This window comes from Carex rostrata, chromosome 23, assembly GCF_964058835.1.
Source record: "Carex rostrata chromosome 23, lpCarRost1.2, whole genome shotgun sequence".
Lineage (NCBI taxonomy): Eukaryota > Viridiplantae > Streptophyta > Magnoliopsida > Poales > Cyperaceae > Carex > Carex rostrata.
The window spans coordinates 7,304,472-7,319,162 of NC_135940.1; the positions used below are offsets into that span (position 1 = coordinate 7,304,472).

General features: G+C 31.9%; 1 protein-coding gene across 3 annotated transcripts; it reads right to left on the reverse strand.

Annotated features, from left to right (window-relative positions):
- Positions 1–2,614: 2,614 nt before the first annotated feature.
- On the reverse strand, positions 2,615–6,899 carry LOC144574922 (uncharacterized). Of its 3 annotated transcripts, none has more exons than XM_078325029.1 (6): positions 6,335–6,899; positions 5,228–5,337; positions 4,802–4,940; positions 4,009–4,125; positions 3,435–3,519; positions 2,615–3,003 (listed from the first exon to the last, which is right to left on the reverse strand). In XM_078325029.1, exons 2-6 carry the CDS (start codon positions 5,299–5,301, stop codon positions 2,849–2,851), a joined length of 570 nt encoding a protein of 189 aa, XP_078181155.1. In that variant the 5' UTR covers positions 5,302–5,337; positions 6,335–6,899; the 3' UTR covers positions 2,615–2,848. The 3 variants fall into 3 exon arrangements, with proteins under 3 accessions (XP_078181155.1, XP_078181154.1, XP_078181156.1); XM_078325028.1 differs by having other exon boundaries at positions 5,228–5,463; positions 6,335–6,898; XM_078325030.1 differs by lacking the exon at positions 6,335–6,899 and adding an exon at positions 5,834–5,852.
- Between the last annotated feature and the right edge of the window lie 7,792 nt (positions 6,900–14,691).

The window sequence follows — 14,691 nt, forward strand, 5'->3', positions numbered from 1 at the left end:
TGCAACAATTAATCAATGTTGATATAATGAGGGTCTAAGTCATGTTTCATGTAATTACATCCCTTTAATTAGTGGGCCCCTAATTATAAACTCAACTGTTGTGACAGTCATATATCGTACGTACTGTGTTGATGATTGAGATAACAAACAAAAAGTATTCATGGCCATGAGAGAAAAAACAAAAAAAAAAAGTTAGCAGCATCAAATTCATTAATTATGATTTCTTTAATGCATACAATTTCATTATATATGTTAATATGGAGACGGCTGAGTTGCTGACGCCATATAAATGATATTTTATGAAATGAAATGAGAATAAAAAATACAGAAGTCATCTTAATGTGCGCATTTAATTTCATCCCTCCGACCTTCTATAGAAGTCATCTTAATGGCTGAGTTGCTTCTCATTTTTTTTTTTTTTTTAAATGCTTCTTTGGTATCATTTTTTTTTTTTGGCTCTTTGGTATCAATTTAAATGATTAGTAGAGACAGAGGGCTTTTGTACTTTAACTGTGCACCTTGTGGGAAGAAAAAATAGTTGCCAACCGCCACTTTTCTCAAAAAAGAAGGGAAAAAAAAAAAGACTATTTATTGGATAAAAATATATAACTAATTTTCCTTCCACCTTCTCTATATGTAAAAGGATTAACCAATTTATATTCATATGTTTATTTATCAATTTTAAGAAGGGTCATGAGAACACATCTGGCCTGGTGACTAAAATATTATTTTCTAAATTATATATTAATATTATAATCAATAGCTCCATTACAAATAAGTTAAAGAGCTTTGATTTTCTTCTCACACTAAATAATAATAGTAGTAATAATTATAATTAAAAAAGGCTTGACTGGATGCCTAAGATCAATCAAAAGTTACTAATCTGATCTCAAATCCAACAACCGTTTTATAATTAACTCAGATAAGAGCGTACACGTTAACACGTATGCATGTAAAATATTCACCATGTCTAAAAGGAGAACCGACGGAGCAAACATGACGTTGGTTGCTGCACATGGAAGAAGCCTTTATGATTGCTTTATATATATCGGTACAGTACTGCATCTATGATTTTGACTAGACACTACTGATATTTATTTGGGGCGATTTTATGATATTGGGATCCAGTTATTTACCGACATTTTTATTTTTACTCAATTAAAAAATTATTTTAATAATAATAACCAAGGTTTATAAAAAATTTTAAAAATACCCAACCAGTGAAATTTTTCCACGGGTTGGAATTTTAATTCCCACCGTGGAAAAATTCCACGGCCCAACTTTTTTTTTTTTAAAAAAAAAAAACAGAAATTTGTATTTATTTTTTATTTTTTGTATTGAAATATTAGAAATATTGGATATATTTCTTTGAAAATAGATGGAATACAATATAATTTGATTTATTAGAAAGACTGCAACAAATAACCCGGATCAATATTTTTCAGGTCGGATTTTTCGCGGCTGTAAGAAAAATTAATATATTTCTTTGTGTTATTGGAAAAAAATAAAAATGCTTAGATTCCAAGTTATTGATCCCGGTTCAAAAGTCACTTCTATGTAATCTATAAAATATTATGATCTTTCTAGTACATTTAATTTATTAAAAGTTATATCTATTTTGAAAAAAAAACAAAAACTTTAATTTATTTAATGATTATTATTCAAAAATAATTCTCAAAATAGATAAAACTTTTAATAAATTAAATGTACTAGAAAGATCATAATATTTTCTAGATTACATAGAAGTGACTTTTGAACCGGGATCAATAACTCGGAATCTAAGCATTTTTATTTTTTTCCAATAACACATAAAGAAATACATTAATTTTTCTTACAGCCGCGAAAAATCCGACCTGAAAAATATTGATCCGGGTTATTTGTTGCAGTCTTTCTAATAAATCAAATTATATTGTATTCCATCTATTTTCAAAGAAATATATACAATATTTCTAATATTTCAATACAAAAAATAAAAAATAAATACAAATTTCTGTTTTAAAAAAAAAAAAAAAAAGTTTGGCCCGTGGAATTTTTCCACGGGTGGGAATTAAAATTCCAACCCGTGAAAAAATTTTACGGGTGAGTATTTTTAAAATTTTTGATAAACCTTGGTTATTATTATTAAAATAATTTTTTAATTGAGTAAAAATAAAAATGTCGGAGTTATTTACCTAACCTGCTAGAAATAGATCACGACTATTTATTTCAATATGACACGAATATCAGAAACTCCTTTTGCGTCTAAGGATCACAAAATAAATTATTTAGCTAGAATTTCCTCATATACGTGCAGTACCGGAGAAATACAAACTCAGTTTTATGACTTTACGTGACGTGTCACGACTCCGCCGCCGGCCCGAGGATCAAATCTTAAACACGCTATTTAAATCATTGATATTATTAGAAAAGGCATAAATGAATAAACTTGTGAGTTTTTTAATTTAGAGGGATACTTCCGAGGTTTTTGAAGGACATGCATAAAACTCCCCCTTTTTCCCGATCAAATCTTTCAATTTTGAATATCCAAAAAAATCCCCAACATAAATTCAATAATCTCAAAGCCTTCCACCAAAAAAAAAATAAAAAATTCGCCTTCCTATATGTAAACAGACAGTTTAAATTAATTCATGTAACATTGCATAGTACCCGCTATAACTAGGGACCATAGTCTAGCATAGAGACCTTCCAGCAGTAGCCTAACAAAAGATTACTCTATAAAATACTAATAACACTATTCCAACTACCAAGATTTCTGGAACTCAAAAAATAGAAACAGAGAAAATCACAAGAGGCTGGTGAAAACATAAAGTGAAATTAAAACAAAAATATATATACATTCAGATCAATTTCAAGCTTTATTTTCCTTTTGATTGTGAGCAAATTTAAGGAATCGACGTAGTGGAAAGAAAAGCGGGAAGAGAAATGCAAATAACAAGCAAAGAATAGCAGTGAGCCCGACCCACCATGTAAATCGAGGTACCCCAAGCATCAGCTCATCACACACTGCACATACCCAACACAAATGGATAAATAAATATTAATTGTAATACTTGAAAGCACAGGTCTAACACTTGGTGTTTGGTAAAAATACTGCTAACATCCACCTAAGATAGAATCTTTCTAAAATATAACTCGAAGCACCTGATGTTGTAACAACTGATCTGCTTGTTTAAACATTTTCTGTGGTGAGTTTGAAATTTTGGATAAATCAACTTTAAAAGCATCATGAGTCTGATAACACAAACTATATTTCAGGCCAAGATAAATTAGGTCAGGGCTAAGTCCAAACATAAGCCCAGAAAACAGTCTAAACAATTTTCTGAATGATATATAATATTTGTAAACTTTCTATTGACCCATTAATACTAGAAACTTCCTGCTGCATGAGGGTGCATTTGTGCTAGGTTTTAGATACAGAGGAAAGTTTCTCATACCGATATTAAATAGAACAAGTTCTCTCTCTTGTACATTTGATTGTGCAACCACACCCTCAGCATTTACTGTCACGAGAATATGTACCTAGAACAATCCCAATAAATACATCATAACCATAACAATAATACAAACAAAACTAACAAGGATACGACAAAATAATAAAACATACAGTAGGGTTAAAATGCCCCATTGTTTTCATACTCCAATCATGCCTCGCATCCTTATCTTCGTTTTCAAAGTCCATACAGTCGATCCAAACCGCTTAACATGATCTCCGTATTAAAATGTGCTCCGAGACCAAATTTTATATTTTTTGGAAAATTTGTACTATTTTTTAAATAGGTACAAAATCATTGTTTTTGGATGGTCCACAATCTTCTGAAAAACAGTGATTTTTGTACCTATCCAAAAAAATATAAAATTTCGTCTCCAAGCATATTTTAATAAGGAGATTATGTTGAGCAGCTCAGATTGATTTTTTTTTTAATTTGAAAATGAAGATAAGGATGTGAGGCATGATTGGGGCATTCTAACCCTACTCATAAAACAATAAAAGTAATTTAAAACACTAACCTGCTCAGTACTCTCAGCCTTGAATATTAATTTTTCTGTGTTAAGCAATCGTCTATTGTTGTTTCTATGCCGATCGCTCATATCCATTTTCAGCTCTATACTGAAGGTGGCTGGTATCTAAAAAAGAAGTAAATATAAAACTAAACTTCTGACATGGAATCCACAAAAAGTTACATTGGTTAAGTATGGTACCACTGCATACCATGCTATTCTGGTACTCTGGTTACTCTACCAGTCATTTATTGATAGTTACGTGTCCTTGACATATGGTTCTTCTATGGTAAAATAAGCAATAACTTTTAAATATGCAGATAGTTATTCCGAGAGATCTTGTATGCAAATTAAAGTTGTTAGACAAATTAAAAAGAACCCCTACAATTTATTGGCCTTTAACACAACACTCATAGCGTGCTTACATGATTAACTACAAGCATGAAATATAAGTGCCAAATTTTTTTAATAAAAAAACTAACATTTATTTACTAACTTATTGGTATAATATCTTAGTACCAATCAATAATGAACTAAAGCTAGCTTAGTACTACATCATTTAATAAAATATAAGTCATTGTCATAATAGTTAACTTGTTCCAAGTGCCTTGTGCATATAGGTAAACTAAAGGTATGGAGTATGTTTCTGAATTTCCTCAAAAAATTTAGGGGCTTTCTTGCAACTTTTGGACAAGTGGCAGTCTTTTTTACTCTTTAGAGATATCTGAGGGATCTTTCACAAATTTCATAAAAATTGATTTGCCAACTATAGAGAAAATAAGTTACAAAGATAGGATTATACCGAAGCTGGATATGATATCTTGACCTCATACCAGGTTTTCTCTCTCAAGCCTACCAATTTATAAAGCCTCTGGCCAAACTTCAATTGAAGAGTTTCTCCTTTGAGCTCTTCACCAACAGATAAAATCTTCGATTGTTGACTGAAAAACAAAACCTTATTTTGATTTATCACCTAATTGCAATAATAGATGTTGTATGTTCCTTCTGAAATACGTTTCAGTGCAAAAACATATAAGCTTGATCAGACAAATCATAACTGGTACAAGTAATAGAACCGTACTAGTACATGTAATAATTTATTAACTACTGGAATTAGCAGTTACACACATAGAGGTGCATTGAAAAAAAAAAAATCTACAATTAAAATTCAGAACAGAATTCAAAAACCAAACAAATTCACTCCGAAAAAAAGGATATAAACGAGTACCTCTCAGCAGTTGAGTGACAAATTGGGATCAAGAGATGGAGACCCAGTAGAATGAGAAGAAATATATGTGCCATTTGTTGTCTTTCTTCAAGTCTCAACTATCCTCGACCCTATTCACGCATGTATTAACAGTTTATTTTACTGGAAAGGAACACATACTTTGTGTTGATCTCATTTGGTTTTTGTGTGTCAGCTTCCTAAGCTGTTACTGTATTGCGGTGGACCCGTCTGTTCATCTGGCAATATTGAAAATAAATAATAAAGTTGAGGGTCTTGTATAGTTTCTTCAGTCTATTTTAACGTCGATGGAAACAAAAAACAAAAAACAAATATTGTCCTTTGCAAAGAGTCCTATCAAGAGTTCCCTATACTATTTACTAACAAATATTTCATAAAAAAAAAAAAAAAGGTAGGCTCAATAATTCAAGAAAAACATAGATTTAAAAATGAGTAAGCAAGACGATAAATGCAACAGACATTATCCATATCCACCAAGAAAACAAATTGGCATTATCATATTCAAAGTACAAATATACAATCTAAACATGGCATCTGGGAACTATCAAAATTTAAGCACACACTTCATTAATTTGAGATAATGTGAACCAAATAGTTTGAGAAAGAATGTACACGACAAGCATCCCCGTCAACAGCTATATGAAAAGTCATCATACCTAAGCTGTTACCAATATCTCATGTCGAATGGCACCAGTCATGTAAAATGTAATGAATAACATATGTCAAGTTAACAGATTACAATGACAAGCTAAATATACACTAAGGAATTAGTTTTCCTTTTTTTTTCTTTTTGAAGGTTAGATGGCTTAATGCCTCTAACAATTATATTAAAAGAAAAGTATATGTACATGGTCCTAATCCTATTCACCTCATTTAATTAATTAATTAATTTTACTTTTGCTTAACAGAAATTTGGAAAGGAACAATAGAATTGCTGCAAATCAAAGAAAATCACTGATGTGCTACCTTACTCTTCTACTTACTTTGGTAAATAAAATGAAAAATCTCAGAGAATCAATTAATGCCTCAATTGATAGATCACGGAAACCTGATTTGGATGAGAAATATTAGTTACAATGAATCAAGTACCTTCACTATGATAGACGATACCGCTGGGGCGGGGTAAGGGGAAATAGGAAGGAAGGAGGAGAGAGGATACGGCGCCGAGGAGGGGCTCGTCGGAGCTCTGTCGGCGGAGCGGCGAAGATAAGCCGAGAGAACTGACACTCTGATCGGAATGAGAAGTTTTACGCTAAAGCGAGAAATAGAAATGGAATTCTTCCTCGTCGCTTGATCGGAACAAAAGTATCGAAGGGAGATGACACGATTTGGCGGGATTTGAGCGGGGAAAATTCCTCCAACAAAATCACAGCAAAGTTGAAGGTATTTGACAAGAAACGATTTCGTTGAGTGAAATTACACATATGCCCTCGTCATTGTCTGCTTTTACGCTGCTGCCATGTCGCTGTGAGTTTCAGATTTGCTAAAAAAGACATGGTTGAAGAGGTATAAAAAGAGGAGGGAGAAATGAAGTGCAGAGCTGGCCGAGTCGTGGTGGAACTGTGGGTTTCACACCTTGGCTTTCGCTTAAAATTTAGGTTTTTGTTGTTTCTTCCTCCTGTTCGAAGGATCGTGATGAGTCCGGATTTTGCTTAAGATTTTTTGATTTTGGTTATGGGGAGAAGAAGAGGCTTTTATTTGATGGCATATTTTGTAAATTAAGTGAACTTTTAGACTTATTTTGGACAGCCAAATATTGAAGTTCTTTTTGCAGTCTAAACCTTTCGATCAACAAAATTCAATTTCAAATCTATTCCAATAATTTCTTTTCTATTGAAGTGAAGTCTATTCTCATTAATTTTTCTTCCGATCAGACTGTCAAGAGAGATCGGGAAAAACGAATTCGGATCATCCCAGATACCAGACTACGAGTCAAATTACAAACGGACGGTCCAGATTAGTTTTTTAATATATCACGCATCTCAAAACGGACCCTATAGTTTCTGTAGGCACCGGATCGACTTTAGCCCACCTGAGATTAATCTGGACCGTCCGTTTGTAATTTGCTTGAATTGGGAGGATACGGTGTTGCCGAAATTTTTATTAATAGGAAAATAAATTCGACATTTAAAAAAAACGTAACTTTAAAGGATGTTATAGACCAAAATGTTCAGATTAACAAAATCAAATTAGCCACTAATTAACGACTGGACATCACGTTCAGAAATTTTGAAAAAAATATATATATATCTGGACGTTAGTTTGTAAATCAGGGCACCGATTTCATCTGAGATCATTTAGGAATCAGGGACTGCACAGCCTGCTAGAGCAGCTTTGTTCTTCTCGGTTTACGGGGAATTGGTGTTTGAATTTAGTTTAGAAAAAAAGATAGATATATGATTGATGATTCTTTGGTTGAATCTTTGACATGACTAGTGAGATAATTATCCTGCCAAGATTATTGTTTCAGAAAACATAAATGATGAGCAAGTTCAACTGGTTACAAATCAACGTTCAGATAATTTTTTTTTTTTTTCAAAATGTCTGGACGTGATAGATCAAAACGTTGAGAGGTTGCGGTTTCGTTAATTAATGGTTAATGTGATTTCACTAATTTGAACGTTTTGATCTATAACGTTCAGAGGACGCTACAAACAATCACGTTTTCGTTAGATATTGAATTTTTTTAAATTCTTTCTTCATTGTCGAAATTTATTTATTTATTTTTCTATTAATAAAAATTTCGGTACGGAGTTTATCAAGGACCATACGGATTCGGGAGAAACGGATGTAACATAAATTTTGAGTGCAGATCAGGACTGTTTGATCTGCTTTTGACACGAATAAAAGACCAATGCAATAATAGAAATTTCACATAAAATCATTACTACTAATTAATATGATGCCACTAAAAGAATGAAACGCCGGTTTTTGATTTAGAAAGAGTGACATCTCAATCAATTTTAATATACATATTAAATGAAGAAAGGGAGATAGAAGAAAGAATAGTAGTTTTGATAGAAACATGTGCTATATTAATGAGAAAATTGAAAATTTTAGAAGTTTGGATCGATATACCGACACTTATATCTAGTTTTAATGATGAAATATAATATTTTTTATATTTTGACGAGAAAATCGAATCTTTCAAAAAAAAAAAATAGTGGTTCTGTAAACAATTAATCCTAACTTTATTTGATTCATTCGTACCCACGTAAAATCTTACAAAGTATTTAATTATCACAGTTGTGCTCTCATATCCCATTAGCAGAAAATTCAAAATTTACCTTCGTAATATCTCTCCAAAATTTATTTTTCAAAAAAAATATTTACTAATCATTGCCTAGTTGATACTTCATAAAGGTGGTTGAGTTTTAAGATCTCTTAGACATGCTAAGTCATCAACTTTTAATTATTAGATCGGTCATTAGTTTTGTCAAATTTAATCATTTTGCCGAAAGTTATTAAATTTTTTAATATTACATAAAAATCAACGTGTGAGATATACCTAATTTAATATACAAAATCAGTTATTATTATGTGATCATCTATAAAAAAAATTTACATATCTTTTGAGGCTGCACTGTATTTGGTGGCATTAATTCAATTTATTTTCCCCAATATAAATTAGGATGCTGATAACAATCCCCGCAGGTCTATCCCCGCAAAAAACCCCGCACTAACTGCCAAAAAAGTCATGGGGGGACCGCTTAATCATTAATACTGCGCAAAAAATGTTAGTATTTAACTTGAAGCATCAAAGTATTTATCCTGAATTTGCAAAGTATTAATCTCTATGCAATGATCTCTATTTATGACTGAATAAATCAATCCATTAATTGTCCCCACACAAAATTTTTTTTTTTTTTAATTGTCCCCGTACAACTGGGGACCATTAAATAAACAATCCCCTCATAAATACTTGTCAGTTATCCCCGCACAAAATTTCCTTTTTTTTTTGGATTGTCCCCGCACAATTGGGGACCATTAAATAAACAATCCCCTCACTCAATGATAAATACTTCTCATACATAATGATAAATATTTTATGTTACATAGATAAATACTTCTCAGACATAATTTTAATTTTCAGTAAAAACATCAATGATAAATACTCTAAGACATAATGATAAATACTCTATGTTGCAAGGATAAATATTTTATGTTACATAGATAAATATTTCTCAAATATAATTGCACTTACAGTAAAACATCAGTGATAAATACTCTTAAACATAATGATAAATACTCTTAAACATAATGATAAATACTCTCATGTATAAGGATAAATATTTTATGTTACATAGATAAATATTTCTCAAACATAATTGCAACTTACAGTAAACATCAATAATAAATACTCTCATACATAATGATAAATACTTTATGTTACATGGATAAATACTTCTCAGAAATAACAAATAAACATTTATTAACGGGGATTGTTATTAGATAACAGTATAATTAATGTGGAAATTATTTTTAAAGGAATAATTAATGCGGGAATTGTTATTAGAGGAAAGCATAATTAATGCGGGGATTGGTATTAAATGACTCTAATTTAATGCGGGGATAAATGAAAATTTTTAGCCAAATAAGTGAGGGGATATGACAGTTAAGGAAGTGAGAGAGTGCGGGAATAAATGGGGGGACAGGGGTGAGGGGCTTGTTATAATTATTCTATAAATTATTATTTTCAAAATGAAGTCTAAAAAATAGTCCTAGTACTTCCAAAAGCCTACATCTATAAAATTTATATGGAATAAATATCGATAGTAGGTGATGTGTAAGTTTATTCTACACTTCATAAAAAGAATTGCATTTTTTATTTACACCCTGAATAAGCGAAATCTCTTTTATATAGTGTATGTCTGTAAGATCTTAGAGGAGATAGGGTGTTCTTAAGTTCATCAATATATTTTGTGAACTCAATTTTAAAAATTATCGGATTGATTTTAAATTACGAATTTGAACTGCTGAAATTCATCTATCTTACTAGTGATACATCTATATAAAAAAAAAAAAAAAATTTCCAAATTAATTTTGTATAGAGTCAAGCGGTCAAAATTACAATGTTCATAAATCAATTTTAATGCATTTATTTTTTGAACGTTTTTTTACCATTTGACTATATACAAAACTAAGTCGAAAATTTAAAAGAATTGTATGCAGATGCATCACTCATAAGATTTAGGGTTTCAACTGTTCAGATTTGTCATTTGAAGTCAATTCGATAGATATTAGAATTGAGTTCACAAAAAAACTTAGTGAACTTAGGAACACCATAGTTCTACTCAAGATCTTATACTTTAATGTTTTAAAAAGAGTGAGTCTATGGTACAATGCATAGCATAGATTGGTCCATAATACAGATCAATATTTTCATTTTCAAAATTCTAACAGTCGATTCGAACCCTTCAACATGATTTCCATATAAATATGCACCTGTAGACCAAATTTTCTTAATTTCTTTTACTACTTTTTAAGATACGTAGAAAATCACTTAGATCTGGAAATTTTGAACCATCCAAAAACAGTGATTATATAAAATAAAGATGATGAGCTAATCAAAACTTATCTCTTTACACTCAATTGATAATTATCATATTACAATAGCTTATCCTTAACAAGGAGACAATCGTCTTACACAACATTTAATGTGTCATGATAGTTATACAGAGTATTTAAAGAATTAATTTTGCAAAGCGAAATTTGTATAAAGTTGGCATTTAATAAATTAATTTGTTGTTAATTGACACTAAATATCAAGGCAAAAGGAGAATCAAATGTCATTAGTCATAACTAACAGATAAATTAAAATGCGGAATGGCCGCGCGGTAGAAAGCACTAAAACTGCAAACATTTTGCAAGCGCTTTGTTTAAATGTGAACGCTAAGTGTTCAACAACTAATTAATTAATGAGTGAGTATATAGTACTATAGTGAATTGAAAAAACCCGACCTAGCCAATTCGTGGACCGCCTCTGAACCGGTTCGACTCTAACTAGATTCTCGGACCGGTCCGGACTAATCCTAGGGTCGGGTCTAGAAAGGGTTTGGACCGGTTTTTTAAACTAGACCCTCGAAAACCTGATCTGTTTAAACCCCCAACCCGACTAGCCCCGATCCGGACCAACCCGAGACCCACCTAAACTCGAACCCGACCAAACCTGGATCAGACCGGACTAAACAGAAACAGACCTGTTTCGGCTAGAAATAGTCCACTGTTTTAAAAAAAAAATGACCCGGACCCGATCCGCACCCGACCGGTGCTAATTTTGGACCAAGGGTCTAGCACGAGTTTGGTCCAACTCCCCAAATGGGACCCCGGATCCGACCCTAGCTAACCTGTAGACCCGCTGGTCCCGAGGACCATGAGAACCGTGGCCCGGGCGTAGGGTTGTTCAAACGGTCGGTTCGGTTTAAACCGAACTAAAATAACCAAACCGAACTTAAAACCGAAATTTGAAAATCCAACCGAACCGACCAAACTAAAATAGCAAACCGAATTAAAACCGTACCATTTAAACCGATTTAAACTTCGGTTTGATCGGTTGAACCGAATTTTCTCAAAAATCAAAACTCAATACACCAACCAAAAACCTTATAATTAGAAAATTTTGCTTTACAAGGCATTTGATAGTAATTCAAAGTATACAACTAAGAAATGCGGCAAAAAACCTCAAAAGGAAATTAATTTGAGCCACTCCCAAATTAAATGACTCAAGCAAGAAAATCAACAGCAAATTTGAATCAGATCTAGTACAGATCATGAGGATTAGGAGAAGAATGAGCTCTATAGCTCAATTTTGGTATTAATTAGAACGACGAGCCCTCAAAATCAACTTCTTAGTCGAAATCAGAGAATAGGCGGAGATATTTCCAGACGAGAACAACTTTGTGGAAACAAGCGAAGTCATCCGACGATCTCTACGCTGCCAGAAGAGTTTTCCGTTGAAGAGAGAAGAGAATAGTGGAGCAGACATTAGGTTTGAAGAAGAAAGAAGGGGAGGGAGAAAGAAAAAAAAAGAGGAGTCGGGAGACAGGGAAAAAAAGAGAGTTGGGAGATGGGAAAAGAATATGCAGTCTTATTAAAGAGAACCAGTCGGTTCGGTTCAACCGATTTCAAAATTTTAAGAATCGAACCGAACAAGATAAACTGAATTACATGAAAAAACGAACCGAACTGATCCATTTAAATCGAAAAACCGAACCATTTAAACCGAATTTTCTCGGTTCGGTTTAAAACCAAATAAACCGAACCGTTTGAACACCCCTACCCGGGTGAGTTCGGACCGACAGGACTTGACCCGACCCATTTGGTAAACACTATAGTACTATGCATATCTCAGGTGGTTGATAATACAAATTAATATTTCCGTTTTCAAAATTGTAATGATCAATTTGAACCGTTTAATATAATCCTCATATAAATATGTACTTGTAGATCGAATTTTATATTTTAAAAAATACTATTTTTTAAGATAGGCAGACAATCATTTGATCTGAAAATTATGAACCATCCAAAAACAGTGATTTTCTATCTATCTTAAAAGGTAGTAAAAAATGAGTAGAACTAGGGTGTTCTTAAGTTCACCGAGCCTCTGGGTGAACTCAATCTAAAATCCATTAAATCGGCTTCAAATGACGAATCCGAACCGTTGAAATCCGCCTACCTTACTAGTGATAGGTCTACGTGTGAAAATTTTAAACATTCAAATTAATTTAATACAAAGTCAAGCGGTCAAAATTAGAGTGTTAATAAATTAATTTTAATGCATTCATTTTTTTAATTTTTTTTTACGACATGACTTTGTGTAAAATTAATTTCAAAATTAAAAATTTACATGTAGACGCATCACTCGTAAGGTAGGTGGGTTTCAATGGTTCGGATTCGTTATTTGAGGTCAATTCAATGAATTTTAAACTTGAGTTCACCAAAAGACTTGGTGAACTTAAGAATACCCTAGTTCTACTCGTAAAATATTATAAAAAAAAATTAAAATGAAGTCAATAAGTACATATTTATATGAAAATTATTTTGAACGGTTCAAATCAACCATTAGAATTTTATAAATAAAAATATTAATTCGTATTACGAACCAAATCATAACATGCATAGTACTATGTAGGGGTGATTAATGAGCGAGCATGAGCGAGTTAGGGTATGCTCATGCTCGCTCATTAAGTAAATGAGCGAGTTGTTAATGAGCGAGTTTAAATGAGCGGATAAATGAGCGAGTTGTAAATGAGCGAGCTTTTTAATGAGCGAGTTATGAGCGGCTCACGAGTTATGACTTATGACTCATAACATAATTATATAATGTGCTCACGCATAACAAAATTTGTTAAAAGTCATCATAACAAAATCCAATAAATTGTCATAATTCATTTAAATGAGCGAGTTGTTATGACTATTACTTGTTTTGGACTTTAGGCGGAGGTTTTGGTTCTGCCGATTTACAAAAAAAAATGAATATGAAACTATGAATATTAGTATATTACACATGATTAAATGTTACATTGTGCTCACTATATTACACAAGATTAAATATGAAACTATGTTCACTATCTATCAATCTTAATAAGGCAAGCTTGATGTTACACATAATTACATAGGATTAAATATGGCAGGAATTAGATGTGGCAAATTCTTAATGAGCGAGTTATGAGCGAGTTGGGACATGCTCATGCTCGCTCATTAAGTAAATGAGCGAGTTGTTAATGAGCGAGTTTAAATGAGCAGATAAATGAGCGAGTTTAGACGAGCTTTTAATGAGCGAGTTATGAGCGGCTCACGAGTTATGAGCGATTTACTCACCCCTAGTACTATGGTCTATAATCTCACTCTTAATTAATTACGTAAGTCCAATGATTTTAAAAGAAGTCATAAGTTTCCACTTTTAAATTTTGCATTGATGGCGGCGTCTCTTTGTTTATTGTAACTTTGTAAGTTTGTAACTGTTCCCGAAAATCTGCTTGTAAATTTGTAATGAGGTTTTCACTGCTTCATGTTTTTTATACCTCATCATATTTTATATTTTTATTTTTAAAGTTTAAATTGTCGATCCGAATAATTCAACATTATATATATACTAAAATATGGTTAGGTATGAAATTTTATAATTTTTGAAATTTGTTTACTATTTTTAAAGAGAGTAGAAAATTACTGTTTTTTGAATGGTCCAAAAACAATGATTTTGTACCTATCTTAAAAAATAGTAAAAAAATTCTAAAAAAATTCTAAAAAAATATAAAATTTCATCTCCATACATATTTTAGTATAAATATTATGTTAAATGGTTTGGATCGATAATTTGGACTTTAAAAATCAAGATATAAATTATGAGGTATGATGAGTAATGAAAAAGATGAGACATTGGAACCCTCATCATTTGTAATTCGCCCATAGAAAACTGAATTCATATACCTGAGGTAACAGAAAAT

Bases quoted from the DNA above. Each gene is read 5' to 3' on its own strand.
- LOC144574922 (XM_078325029.1), bottom strand. From the start codon at position 5,301: ATGGCACATATATTTCTTCTCATTCTACTGGGTCTCCATCTCTTGATC. The intron at 4,941-5,227 runs GTACTCGTTTAT...TTTGTTTTTCAG, and splicing joins TGTCACTCAACTGCTGAGAG to TCAACAATCGAAGATTTTAT. The intron at 3,004-3,434 runs GTATGAGAAACT...GGGTATGTGCAG, and splicing joins ACTTGTTCTATTTAATATCG to TGTGTGATGAGCTGATGCTT.